The sequence below is a fragment of the Coloeus monedula genome, assembly GCF_965178545.1.
Source record: "Coloeus monedula genome assembly, chromosome: 20".
Taxonomy (NCBI): domain Eukaryota; kingdom Metazoa; phylum Chordata; class Aves; order Passeriformes; family Corvidae; genus Coloeus; species Coloeus monedula.
This window is the reverse complement of record NC_138800.1, coordinates 9,670,226-9,684,012: the sequence shown is the minus strand read 5'-3', so window position 1 is coordinate 9,684,012 and position 13,787 is coordinate 9,670,226. Positions and strand designations below refer to the sequence as shown.

Here is a 13,787-nt window from a genome sequence, read left to right as displayed (position 1 = left end):
TGAGGGAGCGCGGGGCGGGACCCGCGGGGCGGGACCGGGGCGGGGCCTGAGGGGCGGGGCCGGGCTGAGGGGCGGGGGGTGCGCCCCGGGCCCGCCGGGATCCAACCGGGAGCGGTCCCGGGGCCCAGCCGGGAAGGATCGCGGGGTTACACCGGGATCCAACCGGGAACGATGGCGGGGTTACACCGGGACCCACCCGGGAATGATCCCGCGATCCAGCCGGCAGCGATGGCGGCGTCCCAGCCAGGACGCCGTGTCCCGGGACGTCGCGAGCGTCCCCCCTTGCCTGGAGGGGTCTGGGCCGGGATGCGCGGCCAGGGGGGACAGTGACAAACAGCGATTTTCCCCCAGAACCACCCCCCCTTGAGCCCCCCGCCCGCCGCCTCGGCCTCCCGTCATTAACGGGGGATTCCCGATAGCTGCGGGCTGTGGGAATTGGGGTCTCACGGTACCGGATAACGGCAGGACAGCAGCGGGGTCCTGTTAATAATGCACGAAATGACAACTATTGCTTTAAGTCAACGTCGAACTTCTTCAGCCTCTCCAGCTGCGCAGAACCGAATTAATTCTTGCCCCGTCCCGTGTGGCCTCTGCTGGAGTCGCTCTCGCAGCAGAGAGATCCCAGAGCTGGCTTCTCAGCTCAGTCCTTGCTCACAGACGGATCCTTACTCCAGAGTTACACCAGAGTTACACCAGCCACGGGGGATCCAGGAATTTCTGCTCCTGGGGTCCAGCTCTGGCCGAGGAGCAGCGCCGAGCGATGCAGGCGTGACCCAGGGACCGGCGCTCCGGGTTTGCCCCCTGACCGCCCCTCCCGGGCCCCTTTCCGGACTGAGGTGGCCCCACCACTCAAGGAATTGCCTGGAACTGGGGAACAGCAGTCGAGGTTGGCACAGATTTTGTTCCAAGGGAGCAGGGGCCCCACTCGGCCTCTCCAATGCGAGTTGCAGATGTAGGTCTGAGCTCCAGACCCCACAACGAGCAGGGATCAGCCTGGGCTCTCCCGCATTTGGGCTTTCCACAACCGGCGGTGGGATTTCACCTGCGAAGGTTCCAGCGGCGCCCTGTGAGCCTGAGCAGGCTGATGCTCGTCCCCTTCTTGTCCTCCCTGTCCCCGACGTGCCTTTAAATGCCACGAACACGAGCGGGAGGCGATTTGTGCTGGGAGCGCGGTGCCGTCCCTCAGCACGGCTCATGCGGGCGCTTCTCCTACAGAGGGCAGAGGAATATCAGGAATTCCCATCGCCTCCAGCCCGGGCTGGAGAAACCCGGCAGGCACCCAGAGGGAGGCGGCTGGAAACCCAAACATCGCCCTCCCCTTCTCAACCCGCTGCGACCCTCCCCGTGAACCCGGGTGACATTGGGCACCTTGGTGACAACACACCGCTGGATTGATGTAAAACCCAATATTTACTGAAAACGCACATTTTCGTAGCAAAAAGCCCCAAAACCTTAAAATACACAACGGCATAAAATCCAGCTCAGTTCTGTAGTTTATTTTATCACGGCAGGATGGATGGCTCTGATGCTCTGCACATTCGGTGATGGGGGTTTGCCTCTGCTCCAGCAATGAGAAATTAAACACTGTTTTTTTTAAAATTTAATTCATTTCTTTATTTACTAAAACATGGTTTGAAAAACCAGGAAACTTAGAAATCAGGAGGCATGCACAGTGTGTCTTCCCTGGCTTTGCTTCTAGGTTTTCTCTTTTTTTCCCTTTGAGTCTGTTGGTATTTTGTTCCCAGATGCCACCATAAACAAAGGGAGGAGCCTGGAGAAATAAATCCATGGAAAATTAAGTAGCAGGAACGAGTGCTTACCTGTGCAGTTACTTATGAGTAACTAACCACTCACACAACCAAAGAACTGGTGCCAAGACTCCCCTGCATAATTGCGTTTTCAAACCTCTGCACTCTTAGAGTGAAAAAGGGATGTTCTCTACCCTCACAAATAATGAATTGCCCTGTTAATGAAGGGAGAGAGGCTTTTAGTGATGGTTAAATAAAACATACCCAGTAGAATTAATAGAAAATACACAGTGAGTTGCATTAGTCCTTTGGAGTAAAAAATGAGCTCCTTGAAGTCACGGCGTTTTTGACACTCGGGCCACCAAGATCAGGATTTCACCCACTGAGACTAATGGGACAATTGCTCCATATAAATCCCAAATCCAGCAATGCATTAAAATCCACGTCCATGCAGCTGTAAACTCGAGGGGTCCTGGCAGAGCTCACCTGTCCCTCTCGTGTCCCACATCCATCACTTACACCCATGCAAAACAAAAACAGTGCTCAGATGTGGGGGGACCCCACACCACTGGGTCACCCCAACCTCACTCCCACAGCCACAGGACCTGTTAATTCACAATTTTTCAGGAGGAGATGCAGTCAATACAAAGCCACATCAAACAGCAACTGCAGCCTGTGAAAGTCAGGGATTGTTAAAATATTTCACCCACAGAGTCGCCTTTGCTGCTGTTTATTCTCTCTCCTCTGCCTTTCACTTAGCAGGGTAATTAAATCAGACTCCAGGGCTGGGTTTTAATTTCTGGTTCACATGCCCTCCAACCACGCCACTGTGCCTGGGACTCAGAATCGAGCGGGGGAATATTGGTACAAAAAAGGTATCGATACATTTTCATTTAAGGTGCTCATGAAAGGCTTTTCCTGCCTTGTGGTCGGTTCAGAGAAACCCTCGGCCTGTTTAGGAACTCCATCAGCCTCACTGACATCATTTCTTTGGCATTTTCCCTCTTAATTTTACTTTTTTGATTTGCATGCCTGTTTGCTAAAATGAGAGTAACGCCCTTAAACCAGAGCAGATAAACAAGGGAACAAGGAACAGGCTGGGCTGTGAAAAGGGCTTCCAATCTCTCCCACTCAGCGTCTTTCGCTGCCGTATCCGTGGAGCTCGTCAGCTTTTGGGGAATTGTCAGATTGGATGGAAGCTTTGGCAGGGAAGGACCGTGTCATCCTCCTGTGTGTGTACAATTACAGGTCATTAATGTGAATCCATCTCTCAGAGCCGTCCCTTGAGCCAAGCACAGCAATGAAGGGTGCTGGTGGAAACGCGGAGCCTCTCGGGCATCACCAGCGAGGGGCTCCCAGCCCGTCCACGGCCCCACAGACACCCATTCCAGCGGGATTCCCAGCCAGATCCACGGGAATTACCTGCCCTGGAGTCACCTCTGCTGAATTTAATTGAGTTGCTTCATCAACAGCAAAATTTGACCCACATAGAGAGGGCCTTGTGCTGGCCAAAAATAGCCACGAGCTGGGGCTGATCTTGCCAACGCTTGGGCGAGCAAATGTCCTTTTCCAAACTGACCTTTTCCATTTCAGTCATGCCAGTTCAGTTAAAATTTTCTTTTTAAATCAGCAGCACAATTTATCCATGAAAAGGAGAGAAAAAAGAAGTGAAAAAACGAGGGAAGCAGAAAAGAGCACACACAAACCCCATCCACTGAAACAAATTACATAAAATTTAGATTATGTACATAAAAAACTCTCCTTATAAATATTTATTAGTATTTTTCTTCTGTGCTTTTATTTACTTGAGTACTTCTGCTGTTCCTAACCCAGCCCTCATTCAAAAAACACAATTGTTTTAAAGATTTTATCAACCTTTAATGCTTCCTACGTTGAAAAATAGAAGGAACAGAGTGTGTCTGAAGAGATGCACAGCCTAAAGATGCTCCCAGCAGATAAGAATTTTAAAGGCCACCCAAAGGCGATTTAAAAACTAGACAAAAACTGGTTTTAGAAGGAGCAAAATGTCTGATTTTCAAGGAAACCACACGCATGCTCTCCTGTGCACAGCCATGCCAACACAGAGACAGGCACAAGGGAAGTGTGCAAGGCAGCCTCTCCCAGGGGCTTCACTCCCAGAAATCCCTCACAGCCCCTGGGAATGCCTCTCACTCCAGGTCTGAGGAAGCCAGGGGGTGTTTTCCAGCCCTGGTTCCAGTCTGTGCTGTGTGACAATTCCCACACTGGCCAGGGAGTTTGTGGCAGACCCAGGCCAGCCCTGCCCTGCAGCCCTGGGCTCCTGGCTGAGCAGAGCCAAGGATTTCCTCCCAAACCATGTGGGGTGCCAGCAGCCTCTGTGCAGGGTCAGATTCCTCAGGAGGGGAGATTGTAGTAGAACCAAGCAGGAAAAATGTCCCTAATTCTTAAAATTTCTGAACTGTGAACAGTGCCCAAATGGCACAAGGCAGAGCTGCCCCTGAGTTTGGTGACATCCTGGAGCAGGAGGTGTAAGAGAGCCCGGTCAGCCCCTTGTCCCAGCAGTGTCACCAGGGGATGCTCCCAGAAATAACCCATGAGATGCCAACAAAAACAACAACTGCATCCCCAACAGTGATCCCGTGTGCCAAGGGGAACAGCCCTGCAGGGACACCCTAAGAGCACCCCAAGAACATCCCACAACCGCATTTCCAGCAACCCCAGGGACATGGATTTAGGAATCTGGAGGCCACCTCACCACAAGGCCACATTTCCTCTCCAATTCCTGCATTACAATTCTGCATTTCCTGAGTGAACAGCTCTCCAGGCCACAGCAAACTCGGCTTTTCAAGCACGAGCCCATGCTCTGTAGCTAAACCACCGTGAGTACTATGGGCGAATAAACACATCCCAGAAGGATTCTTAACCAAAATATATTTTAACGGACCCACTAATTTCATTTAAACTTCCTGGGTGTTTTGTTGGCATGAGGAATGCTGAGCAGCCCAGTGCCATGGCAGACACAAAGAAAGGACCTTCCAAAACCTGCTCCAGCATCACAGTTCCTTGTTCCCAGCTCACCAGCACAGAAGGATATGTATCAATAGATAAACTCAGTAAATGTGAATTTTTCTATTAGGGGTAGGAACAGAAAGGGAGATTGCAAATTCTTCTATTTCATATTGTAAGAGCATGCAAAGCTTAAAGACAACACAGTTATTCCAGATAGAAAATCCAGCCTATGGCAAAAGGAACCATTCCTGAGAGGACACTGCAATATCTGCCACTTCCTAGGATGGCAAAAGTATGGAAATCACCACTGATATTTTAAAATTATATTTATTTATCCATTTGTATCCTGTACCCATGGCTCAGCACCTGCGTACAGGCATTAAAATATCACACATCATTGGTCTACAAATCATCATTTAAGTCCATCCTTACTCCTGGGATACAGACTTTCCCAAATCCCTTTCCATCCCCAAGCAAAGGCCGGAGCAATCAGATCCCAGCAGGGCCTGGGGAGGGAGGGAATGGGCAGAGAGGAGCCTCGGTGGGGACAGCGTGGGGTGGTTTGGGCCAAAAGCGGGAGTTTGGCTGCTGGAAACTCGCGGCATTTTACAGACACTTTGATCAACCTGCACAAATCCCCTTCCCACAGAGCAGCTCAGCGCGGGTAATACTCACAGGATGTGCCTGGAACCCTTTTCCTAGGGGCTGGTGCAGGTGTGACTCGTGGCTGTGCACAGATCTTCAGCCTGGCACCTTCCAGGGCCGAGCATTCCCGGCCGTGCTGAGCCAGGAGAGCGGCCAGGCCTGGGCAGGGACATCACCCGGGTCCCCTCTGCTGGGACACGGCACCGTGGTCACGGAAAGAGCAGCAGGAAAGGCAGGAGAGATCAAAAGAGAGCAGTTACTTCCCAAAAGGCTCGTGGGGAGGCCTTGCACGGACACAGAGCCGGGCGCTGCTCGGCCTCGGCCTCAGAGAGCGAGCGCGCTCCTGCCAGAGGCAGCCCAGGGTCCCGGGATTCCTCCCGGCCCTTCTCCCACAGCCTCCATCCATCCATCCATCCGTCCATTCACCGGGAACGCCGCCGGAGTCAATGGAAATGCTCTTGTAAACAAGGACTTACAAGAACCCAACGTGACAATGCTTTCAAAAGGAGTTTTGACTGCGCAATTGTTGCTGGATTAGGGGCTTCAGACGCACCGAGCTCGCTCTGAGGAGCACAGAATTCCAATCTCCACAGGGCTGGGGCCTCCAGAGCGAAGGACGCGCTCGGCCTCGGCCATGGGAACAGCTCCTGGGCTCCCCCAAACCGGGCAAAGCCCCAAGGAAGGGATGGGAGCATCACAAAAAGACAAACTCTCCTTTTTATAACCTGAACTGAGCCTAACACTGGCCTAAGCTGAGCCTAACAATGGCCTAAACCGAGCCTAACACTGGCCTAAACCGAGCCGTGTAGCTGCCTAAATGAACACAGAATAAACTGTACAAGGAGCTCATTACTAAAAGAAAGGAAGAAAGAAAGGAAGAAAGAAAGGAAGAAAGAAAGGAAGAAAGAAAGGAAGAAAGAAAGGAAGAAAGAAAGGAAGAAATAGAGAAATAGAGAAAGAGAGAAAGAGAGAAAGATGGAAAGAAAGAAAGAAAGATGGAAAGAAAAGAAAGAAAGAAAAGAAAGAAAAGAAAGAAAGAAAGAAAGAAAGAAAGAAAGAAAGAAAGAAAGAAAGAAAGAAAGAAAGAAAGAAAGAAAGAAAGAAAGAAAATGAAAGAAAGAACCCCCCCAAAATTTCCTACAAAACAAACCTATTTGGTGAAATCCTCATTTAAAATCACTGATTCAACAATAAAGCAGCAGCCCAGCCCAGCAGCACAAACAGCAGTATTTATCTTTCCCAGATAAGTAGAAGTTTGGAATAAATAAATCACCCGTTCCTCCACTTATATAAATGCAAACCAGAGCAACAAAACATGGCAATAGCACAAAAGGCAAATAAATGAGTTAGACACGGAGTCCAGGAGTTTAAGAAGTGTCCCCTGTATTTAATAAAGCATGAATTATTTTTTTAGAAACACTAACAGACCCCTTGCAGATAGTTTTTATCTTTATATTGTTATTATATAAGACATTTTGTGTTTAAAGTGAACTATTGCTTCATCTAGGTGGCCCCTCTGCTGGGCATAGAAATTAGGTAGTGAACAAAATCAAAAATCACCATTGAAAATCACAAACTATACAACTTTAAAGCATTTGGAGTTGGTTCTTTTCCCACCCCCAGTCCAAAGAGAGAAATAATGGAGTCACTGGGAAGTCTGGGGTTTAGCATAAAATCCTGTGTCTCCATCAAATGAAAGAGAAGCCAGCCCAAGCCACGGTGAGTCGAGAGAGGAAGGGAGAGATGCAATTACAGCTCGTCCCATTCCATTAACCCAGCAGGTGGAACACATTTAAAGCAGAGACTTTCCAGAACCGAACCTGACTCTTTGCCTCTAACACAGGTCAAAGTCCTCTCGGAATCAGCGAGGCTTTTGCTTTTGAAGAACTGAATATTCAGGATTCTGCCATGATTGATAATTAAAACGTGAAATCTGGCATTTCACAGGGCTCCAGGATTTTTTTGTTTCATTTTTCTCCGAGAGAATGAGGCTGTATCGAGTGCAAAGCAAAATATTCTCCCCCGCTGCCCTTTAGAGAACTTCAGAACGACCAAACACCGCCAAACCATTGACTTTGCCTCAGCTCTAAGAAAAAAGGATTCAAATTATTTTCAGGACATTGAGGTTATGCTGTGTCCAAACCATCCAATTAGAAAAAAAAAACGGAAAATTGCCTTTGGAGAATAAACTAAAACAGGATCAACTGCAAACCATATCCTTGCGAGCATTTTACATTTACAACACATTTTTGTTTACGCATAAAATCAGCATTTCAAATGTTTTTTCTTAGCACAGACCACAAATAACTAAAGATATTGAATCATTTGATTATTTCTGAATTTTAAAATTTAAAGCATGGCGGAACAGGGTATTTGGACTTCAACAACTGAGCCTGGAGATGGAAAGAAAGGCTGGAGCTGCCTCTGGCCGCTGTCTGCATCGACACCAGGGCTTAGAATTCTACCAGAGCAAAAGAGCTCCCCAGGATTAGCAGCAAAGTGGATCATTCTTTCTCAGGGCTATTTTACTCAAGAGAATCAATTTCCAAAAACTGCTTAAAACATCAAATGAAACACAAGTTATCTAAACATCAGATTTTCTAATTTTATTAAAAACGCACAAATTTTATCCAACATGTTTTCTTTCATACAGTGAATGGTCTAATATGCACTGGAGGTCACACAAGCTTAGGTTCATTAGAACAATAAAAGACATATGAGAAATTTAATATATAAAGAAAAAAGTAGCAGCTGTTGACTGCATATTTGACCATAAAATTTAAATATTTTGGACTTTTATTTTAAAGACACAAAAATAAAACTTGTGTGGGTCTATATAAGTCATATTAACAATTCCATGAATGTTCAACAGGACTAAAAATTAGCAAAGATGTTTGTTTGTCTTTTTTTTTTTTTTTTTTTAACCTTGTAACACTTTTTAAACACCTTCTCGGGTTGCTGGTGCAAAGCACCTTACAGTATTTGTGCTATATATTTACTTTATTTGGCAACTGTCTGGGTTTTGTGGGTTTTTTTTTCTTTGCCTTCTGTAAACAACACCTTTTACAAACTAGCACAGTGAACCACAAGCCCTGCAATCTGTTAGAACATCTACAGAAAAGAAAATGAACTATTTTGGTTGGCTGCTCAAAATCTTTTGCTTTTGAACAAGAGGTTTTTCTAAAACAGGATTTATTAGTAAAACATTGAGCTCCTGAATTTAACATTAGACGTAAACAGTTGACTGTTTTTAGTTCAATAGAGTCTTTTTGTTTAGCTTTTCTCTCTCTGTGAAGGTAGAATACTTTTTGTTTGTTTGTTTGTTTTTTCAAGTCATTTTCGTTAGAGGTCTGGGTGGTGACCTTTGCTATGATGAGGAGGTTTTGTACGTGTAGCTTTGTGAAGGTAGAAGAGTTGGTGCTGAGGGCTTAACATTTAGTATTTGCTATTTTTGGAAAACAAAACAAAACAAAACAAAACAACCACAACAAAACAACCGAAACAAAAGAGAAAAGAAAAAAAGAAAGGAAAAAGGAAAAGTTGTCCCACCTGATCGCCAGCAGGCTGAAATGGCTGAAGCTAAAAAGAGTTTCTTGTTGTCGAACTTTCTGAGAGACAAAAATGAACAAACAGATTCATAATGCCAGAACCATCCTTAACCGGGAACGCTATAGAGAGTTCTTGAAGCTTTTTTTCCCCTTTTCTTTGACCTTTCCTTCATTCAATTATTTTTTAATTTTTTTTTTTTTTTTAAACGAGAAGTTTCTAAGGATTGTGGCTCTTAGGATGACATCCAACAGGGTAATCAAACTTACGCCATCCTACGGAATGGCAGCACTTTTACTGTACAGCTTCCCCAGTTTCTTTGTCAATGGTACAAAAAAGTCCCCTCGCTTGTTTGATACAACCATAACATGGAGATTGTCCTGGTCTAGAGCAAAGCTTGCCTTGGAGCGATTGGATTCAGTTCGTTCCCAAGGTAATATTGTCTTAGGGCGGGAGAGATGTTATATTATTTCATTTCTGTACACCATAACAATAAGCAGACTAGATGATCATCACTTACTTAGACCCAGTTTGTTTTAAAGCTACCACACAGCTGCTTCGTTCATCTCTGGAGGGTGGGACAAGTGATTGCCGTAGTTAGCACCACCGTTGACGGATATCGACGAAAATGGGGGGCTGGGGCCAAAAACTTCTGCGGACATGGAGTGCAAGGACCCGGGCAGGTTGGGTTCGGGGCTGGGCGAGTCTCCCGGGGGGTGCGACATGATGTCAGTGAAGCGCTGAGCCTCACTCGAGGGGTGATGTCCGGGCAGGGGGTGGTCCATGGCCCCCAGCGGGGTCCCTGACGGCCCCGAGGAGGGCACGAACGGGAGATCCACGGGGGTCTGGGCTTGAGACGAAGGCGGTCCTTGCGGGAAGAAATCGTAATTGCTTCCAGGGCCGTAATACTCGCTCTGATAATCTGGTGGACAAGGAAAGACAGAGGGAAGGTAACATGCGGGCAGGTACCCGAGTGGGGACGACACGGGAGCGCTCCCAGGGCGGCGCGGCTGCGGCGGGGGCTCGGGGTGTCACCCACGAACCCGAGGGGGAAACGTGTGACCGGGCCGGCCGGGCTCCGGCAGCCCCGGGACCGCCTTCCCGCAGAGCAGCGGGGGCACCGACACAAACCGGCACTGCCGAAAGCACCGGGGGAACAGCGGGAGAACTCCGGGATCCCGCCGGCCCCGGGGTGCGGGGAGCCCCACGATGGGCGGCGGGGAACCGGGCGGGACGGCCCCGGGACGGCGGCCAGAGGCTCCCGGAGCCGAGCCAGGAGCCCGGCGCGGCCCCGCGGGTGTCCCCGCATCCCGGCACGGAGCGAGGGGGCGCGGGGGGGGTGCGATACCCACCTCCGTAGAAGGAGAAGGGCCCGTTGGGGATGAGCTCGCCGGGCTCCAGCCGGTCCACGAGCGGCCGCATCCTGCGCGGGCTGCGGAAGAACGCGTGTCGCCGGGCGCCCAGCGCGCTCAGCTGCTTCATCCGCCGCTCCTTGGAGCGCCGGTTCTGGAACCAGACCTGGCGGGGCGGCGGGAGAGGCGCCGGTCACGGGAGCCGCGGGTGCCGCTCACGGGAGCCCGGGACGCGCCGCCGCCGCCGCCCCCTTCCCCTCAATCCCATCTCCATCCCCGTCCCGGGGCTGCGCTTTTCCCCTTTCCCGGTCTCTCCGGCCCGGTGCGCCCCGAGCCGCGCTCCTTCGCGTTCCAAACGCGGCCGAACCCACGCGTGACGGCGGCCCCGCTCCCCGCCGGCTGCAGGTCAAGAATGATTGAGTTAATTCTTATTACCCTGACAAGATTACTGCTAATTACCCTCACACTGAGCTTCTCCAATCTAACCTCGTCTTTAATGGTCCTTTAACCCCCCATTACCCCAGCGCTGCGGGTTTATAAACCTTTTAATAATTCCAGCGCGTTGTCATTCTTATTTACCCATTAACCCCTCACATTTCTGGTTATTAATTTCGATACTATTTGCAGCTTCTTTAGGACTTCTGCACATAAACCCGCGGCTCTGTCCCCGCCGACCGGCCGGGGCTGGGGAAGCACTGGGAAGCATCGGAAGCTGCCGGGATGCCTCGGGAATAACGATTTCAAAGGCCGGAGGGGCTTCCAGGGCCCCGCAGTGCGGAGGGTACCGGGCACCGGCCCCTTCTTGCCCCCGCATCCCCCGGAGCCGTGCCCGGTGCCCCGAGGCAGCATACCTGGATGACCCGCATGTTGAGGCCGGTCTCCTGTGCCAGCTGCTCCCTGATGTGCCGGGTGGGTTTTGGGGTGGCCGCGAAGGCGGCTTTCAGAGTCTCTAGCTGTTTGGCTTTGATGGTGGTGCGGGGTCCCCGCCGCTTGGCCCCCAAGTTCTGGTCGTCGTTTTCGTTGCTCCCCGTCTCCTTGTCGGACACGTTGGCGCTTTCCGAGTCCTTGGCGTCGTCCTGGGAGGGGTCTTGAGAGTCGGGGGACAGGCTGGGGTCACTGCCGGTGGTGGCTGAGGGAGAACAAACCGGGTCACACTCGGCCGGGGGGGGAAATACTGACCACGAGGGACGGGCCGCGGTAGGATCGAGGGAGAGGAGAGAGAAGGGAGAAGAGAAAGAGAAGAAGGGGGGAAAAAAAAGGAGAAAAGAAGGAGAGGAAAAGAAAGGGATAGGAGAATGAAGGGAGAGGAGAGAAGGAAGCAGACAAGCGAGAGGAGAAAGGAGGGAGAGGAGAAAGGAGAAGACAGGAGAAAGAGGAGAAGAAAGGAGGAAAGGAGCATCTCATGCCAAGGAGCAGCCGGTGCTGAACGCATCCCCGCCCTCATCGCCCCGGCCGCGCTCCCTCACCTGAATGCAGGCTGTTTTCTTTGGCAGTATTGCTGTTATTTAGGTAATCTTCTTTGCAGACAAACTTGTTCTCGTCTATGATGTAGAGCTCCTCGCCGGTGGAGAGTTGCTTGTTACACATCATACACGTAAAACAGTTCAAGTGGAACACTTTGCTCCGCGCCCTGCGGACCAGGTCGCTGGGGGAGATGCCCTGGGCACAACCCGCGCACTTGGTCCCGAAACACCTGCGGAGAGAGGCCGGGCAGCGGCTCAGCAGCACCCACCGACCGCGGGCCCCGCGCCCCGAGCCGCGGCCTCCACACACCCTGCTCGGCCATGCAAAACGGGATTAAATAAAATACAGCATCCCCGCAGAGCGCTCTCTCTTCCCGACATTACGTCTTTTAAAAATAAAAATCAAATGCGGCCTGGGCAGCGGGCGCGGGGCTGTGCTCGGGATCGCTGAACGCCGGGGCTGCGCTGTCCGGGTGTCCCCGCGCCCCGACACCTACACTAAGGATGCTCTAACAAACAGCGCGCAGAAATTCTGCACGTTCTGTATCTCGGTACCGGCCGCGGTCACGCTCCGGCCGGAGGAGCCGCCGGTGTGGGCAAGGCCGGAGCGGGGAGCCGGGGTACAGAGGGGCCGGAGGCCTCCTGTGCCCCGCGGGGCTCTCGGAACCGGGACCGGGGCAGGGCCGGGCCCATTCCCGGGGAGAAGCGGCGGGGCTCGGGGCCGCGCTCCACCGCGCCGGGCCGGGCCCGGGGCTGTGCCGGTGTGCGGCGGGGGCTCCGCGGCCACCCCGGCCCCGAGCCGGTCCTTGCCCTTAGCGCCGGTGTCCAGCGGCGGGCCCCGGCCGGGCAGCGGCACCGGCGGCCGCTCCGAGCCCGGGATTGATGCCGGCACCGCAGCCGGCCAGGATGCGCGGGGAGAGCGGCGGCGAGCTAGCGTCGCTCCCCGCCTCCCTCTCCATCCATCCATCCGTCCATCCACCGGCGAAGGGTCGCTGCCCTCGGGGCGGCCTGGCTCGGGAGGTCGGGATGCTCTGGGCCCGCGGAGCGCCCGCACTGGGCCTTCCCCTCCGGGCGACACCGGGAACAACGCCGGGCTCCGGCCCGGGCAGCGCCGCGGCCGCGGAAAGCTCCGGCGGGGTCACCCCGCTCTGCAGCACCGGGCCCCGGGACGGTGCCCGTGCTTCCCCCGGTCCGCACCGCCCCGCCGGTCGATAGTTTGGAAGGAACTTTGGGCAACTCGAGCTCGGCCGGGGGACGCGGAGAGCGGCGGCATCAATGGGCCCGTCCCCGGGCCCGACCCCCGCCCGTCGTCCCCCCGTCCTCGAGAGCACCGGGAGAAACAACCGCGATTTGAGATGTTCGCGTGTCACGGGGAGGGAAGAGGCGCTTGTGGTTCCCGCTGGGAACGGGGGAAACCAGCAAAAATAAGGGGAAAAAAATGGGGGTGAAAAACGAATCAAGAGGAGCGGCGGGGGCAGGCGGAGGCCGGTACTCACCGAAAGAAGTCGTTTTTGCAGTAAAGCTTGCCTTCTCGCGAAAAGCATTTCTCTGTCAAATTGCATTTACATTCACAGCACTGAACACACTTCACATGCCAAGCCCTGTCCAGTACATTCAACAAAAACCGGTCCAAGATCGGCCTTTTGCAGCCTGCACAGTGAACCATTGTCTTTGGTTAGTTCTGAGGGGGGCAGCGGTTTCCCAGGTGTCAGAGAAAAAAAAAATAAAAACAACAATTCTCTCTTTTTTTTTTTTTTTTTTTTTTCAAAAAGACGATAACACCGGCGTAGGTTTGTTTTTTGTTTTGTTTTTTTCTCTCTCTCTCTCTTTTTTTCTTGTTTTTGTGTATGTGTGTTTTAAAAGCCTTGGAGAAGTGAAGGAGAAGAAAAAGAAAAGGAGGAAGAAGAAAAATCTTCGTTCGAGTGTCCTAGGAGGGGTACACAGGAGAACCCCCCGCTGCCCAGCGCTTCGACACAGCCGCAGGATCCCGGCCGCTACCAACCACACGGATAATAATAATAATAATAGTAATAATAATAGTAACA

At 51.8% G+C, this 13,787-nt stretch overlaps 1 protein-coding gene across 1 annotated transcript; it reads right to left on the bottom strand.

The window, feature by feature from the left end:
- Window positions 1–9,469: 9,469 nt before the first annotated feature.
- LHX1 (LIM homeobox 1) lies at window positions 9,470–13,408 on the bottom strand (the record flags this gene model as incomplete). The annotated part of the gene is made up of 5 exons (XM_082294847.1): window positions 9,470–9,849; window positions 10,280–10,445; window positions 11,131–11,408; window positions 11,746–11,972; window positions 13,239–13,408. The coding sequence occupies 5 exons, from the start codon at window positions 13,406–13,408 to the stop codon at window positions 9,470–9,472; spliced, it is 1,221 nt and encodes a 406-aa protein (XP_082150973.1).
- Window positions 13,409–13,787: the final 379 nt, after the last annotated feature.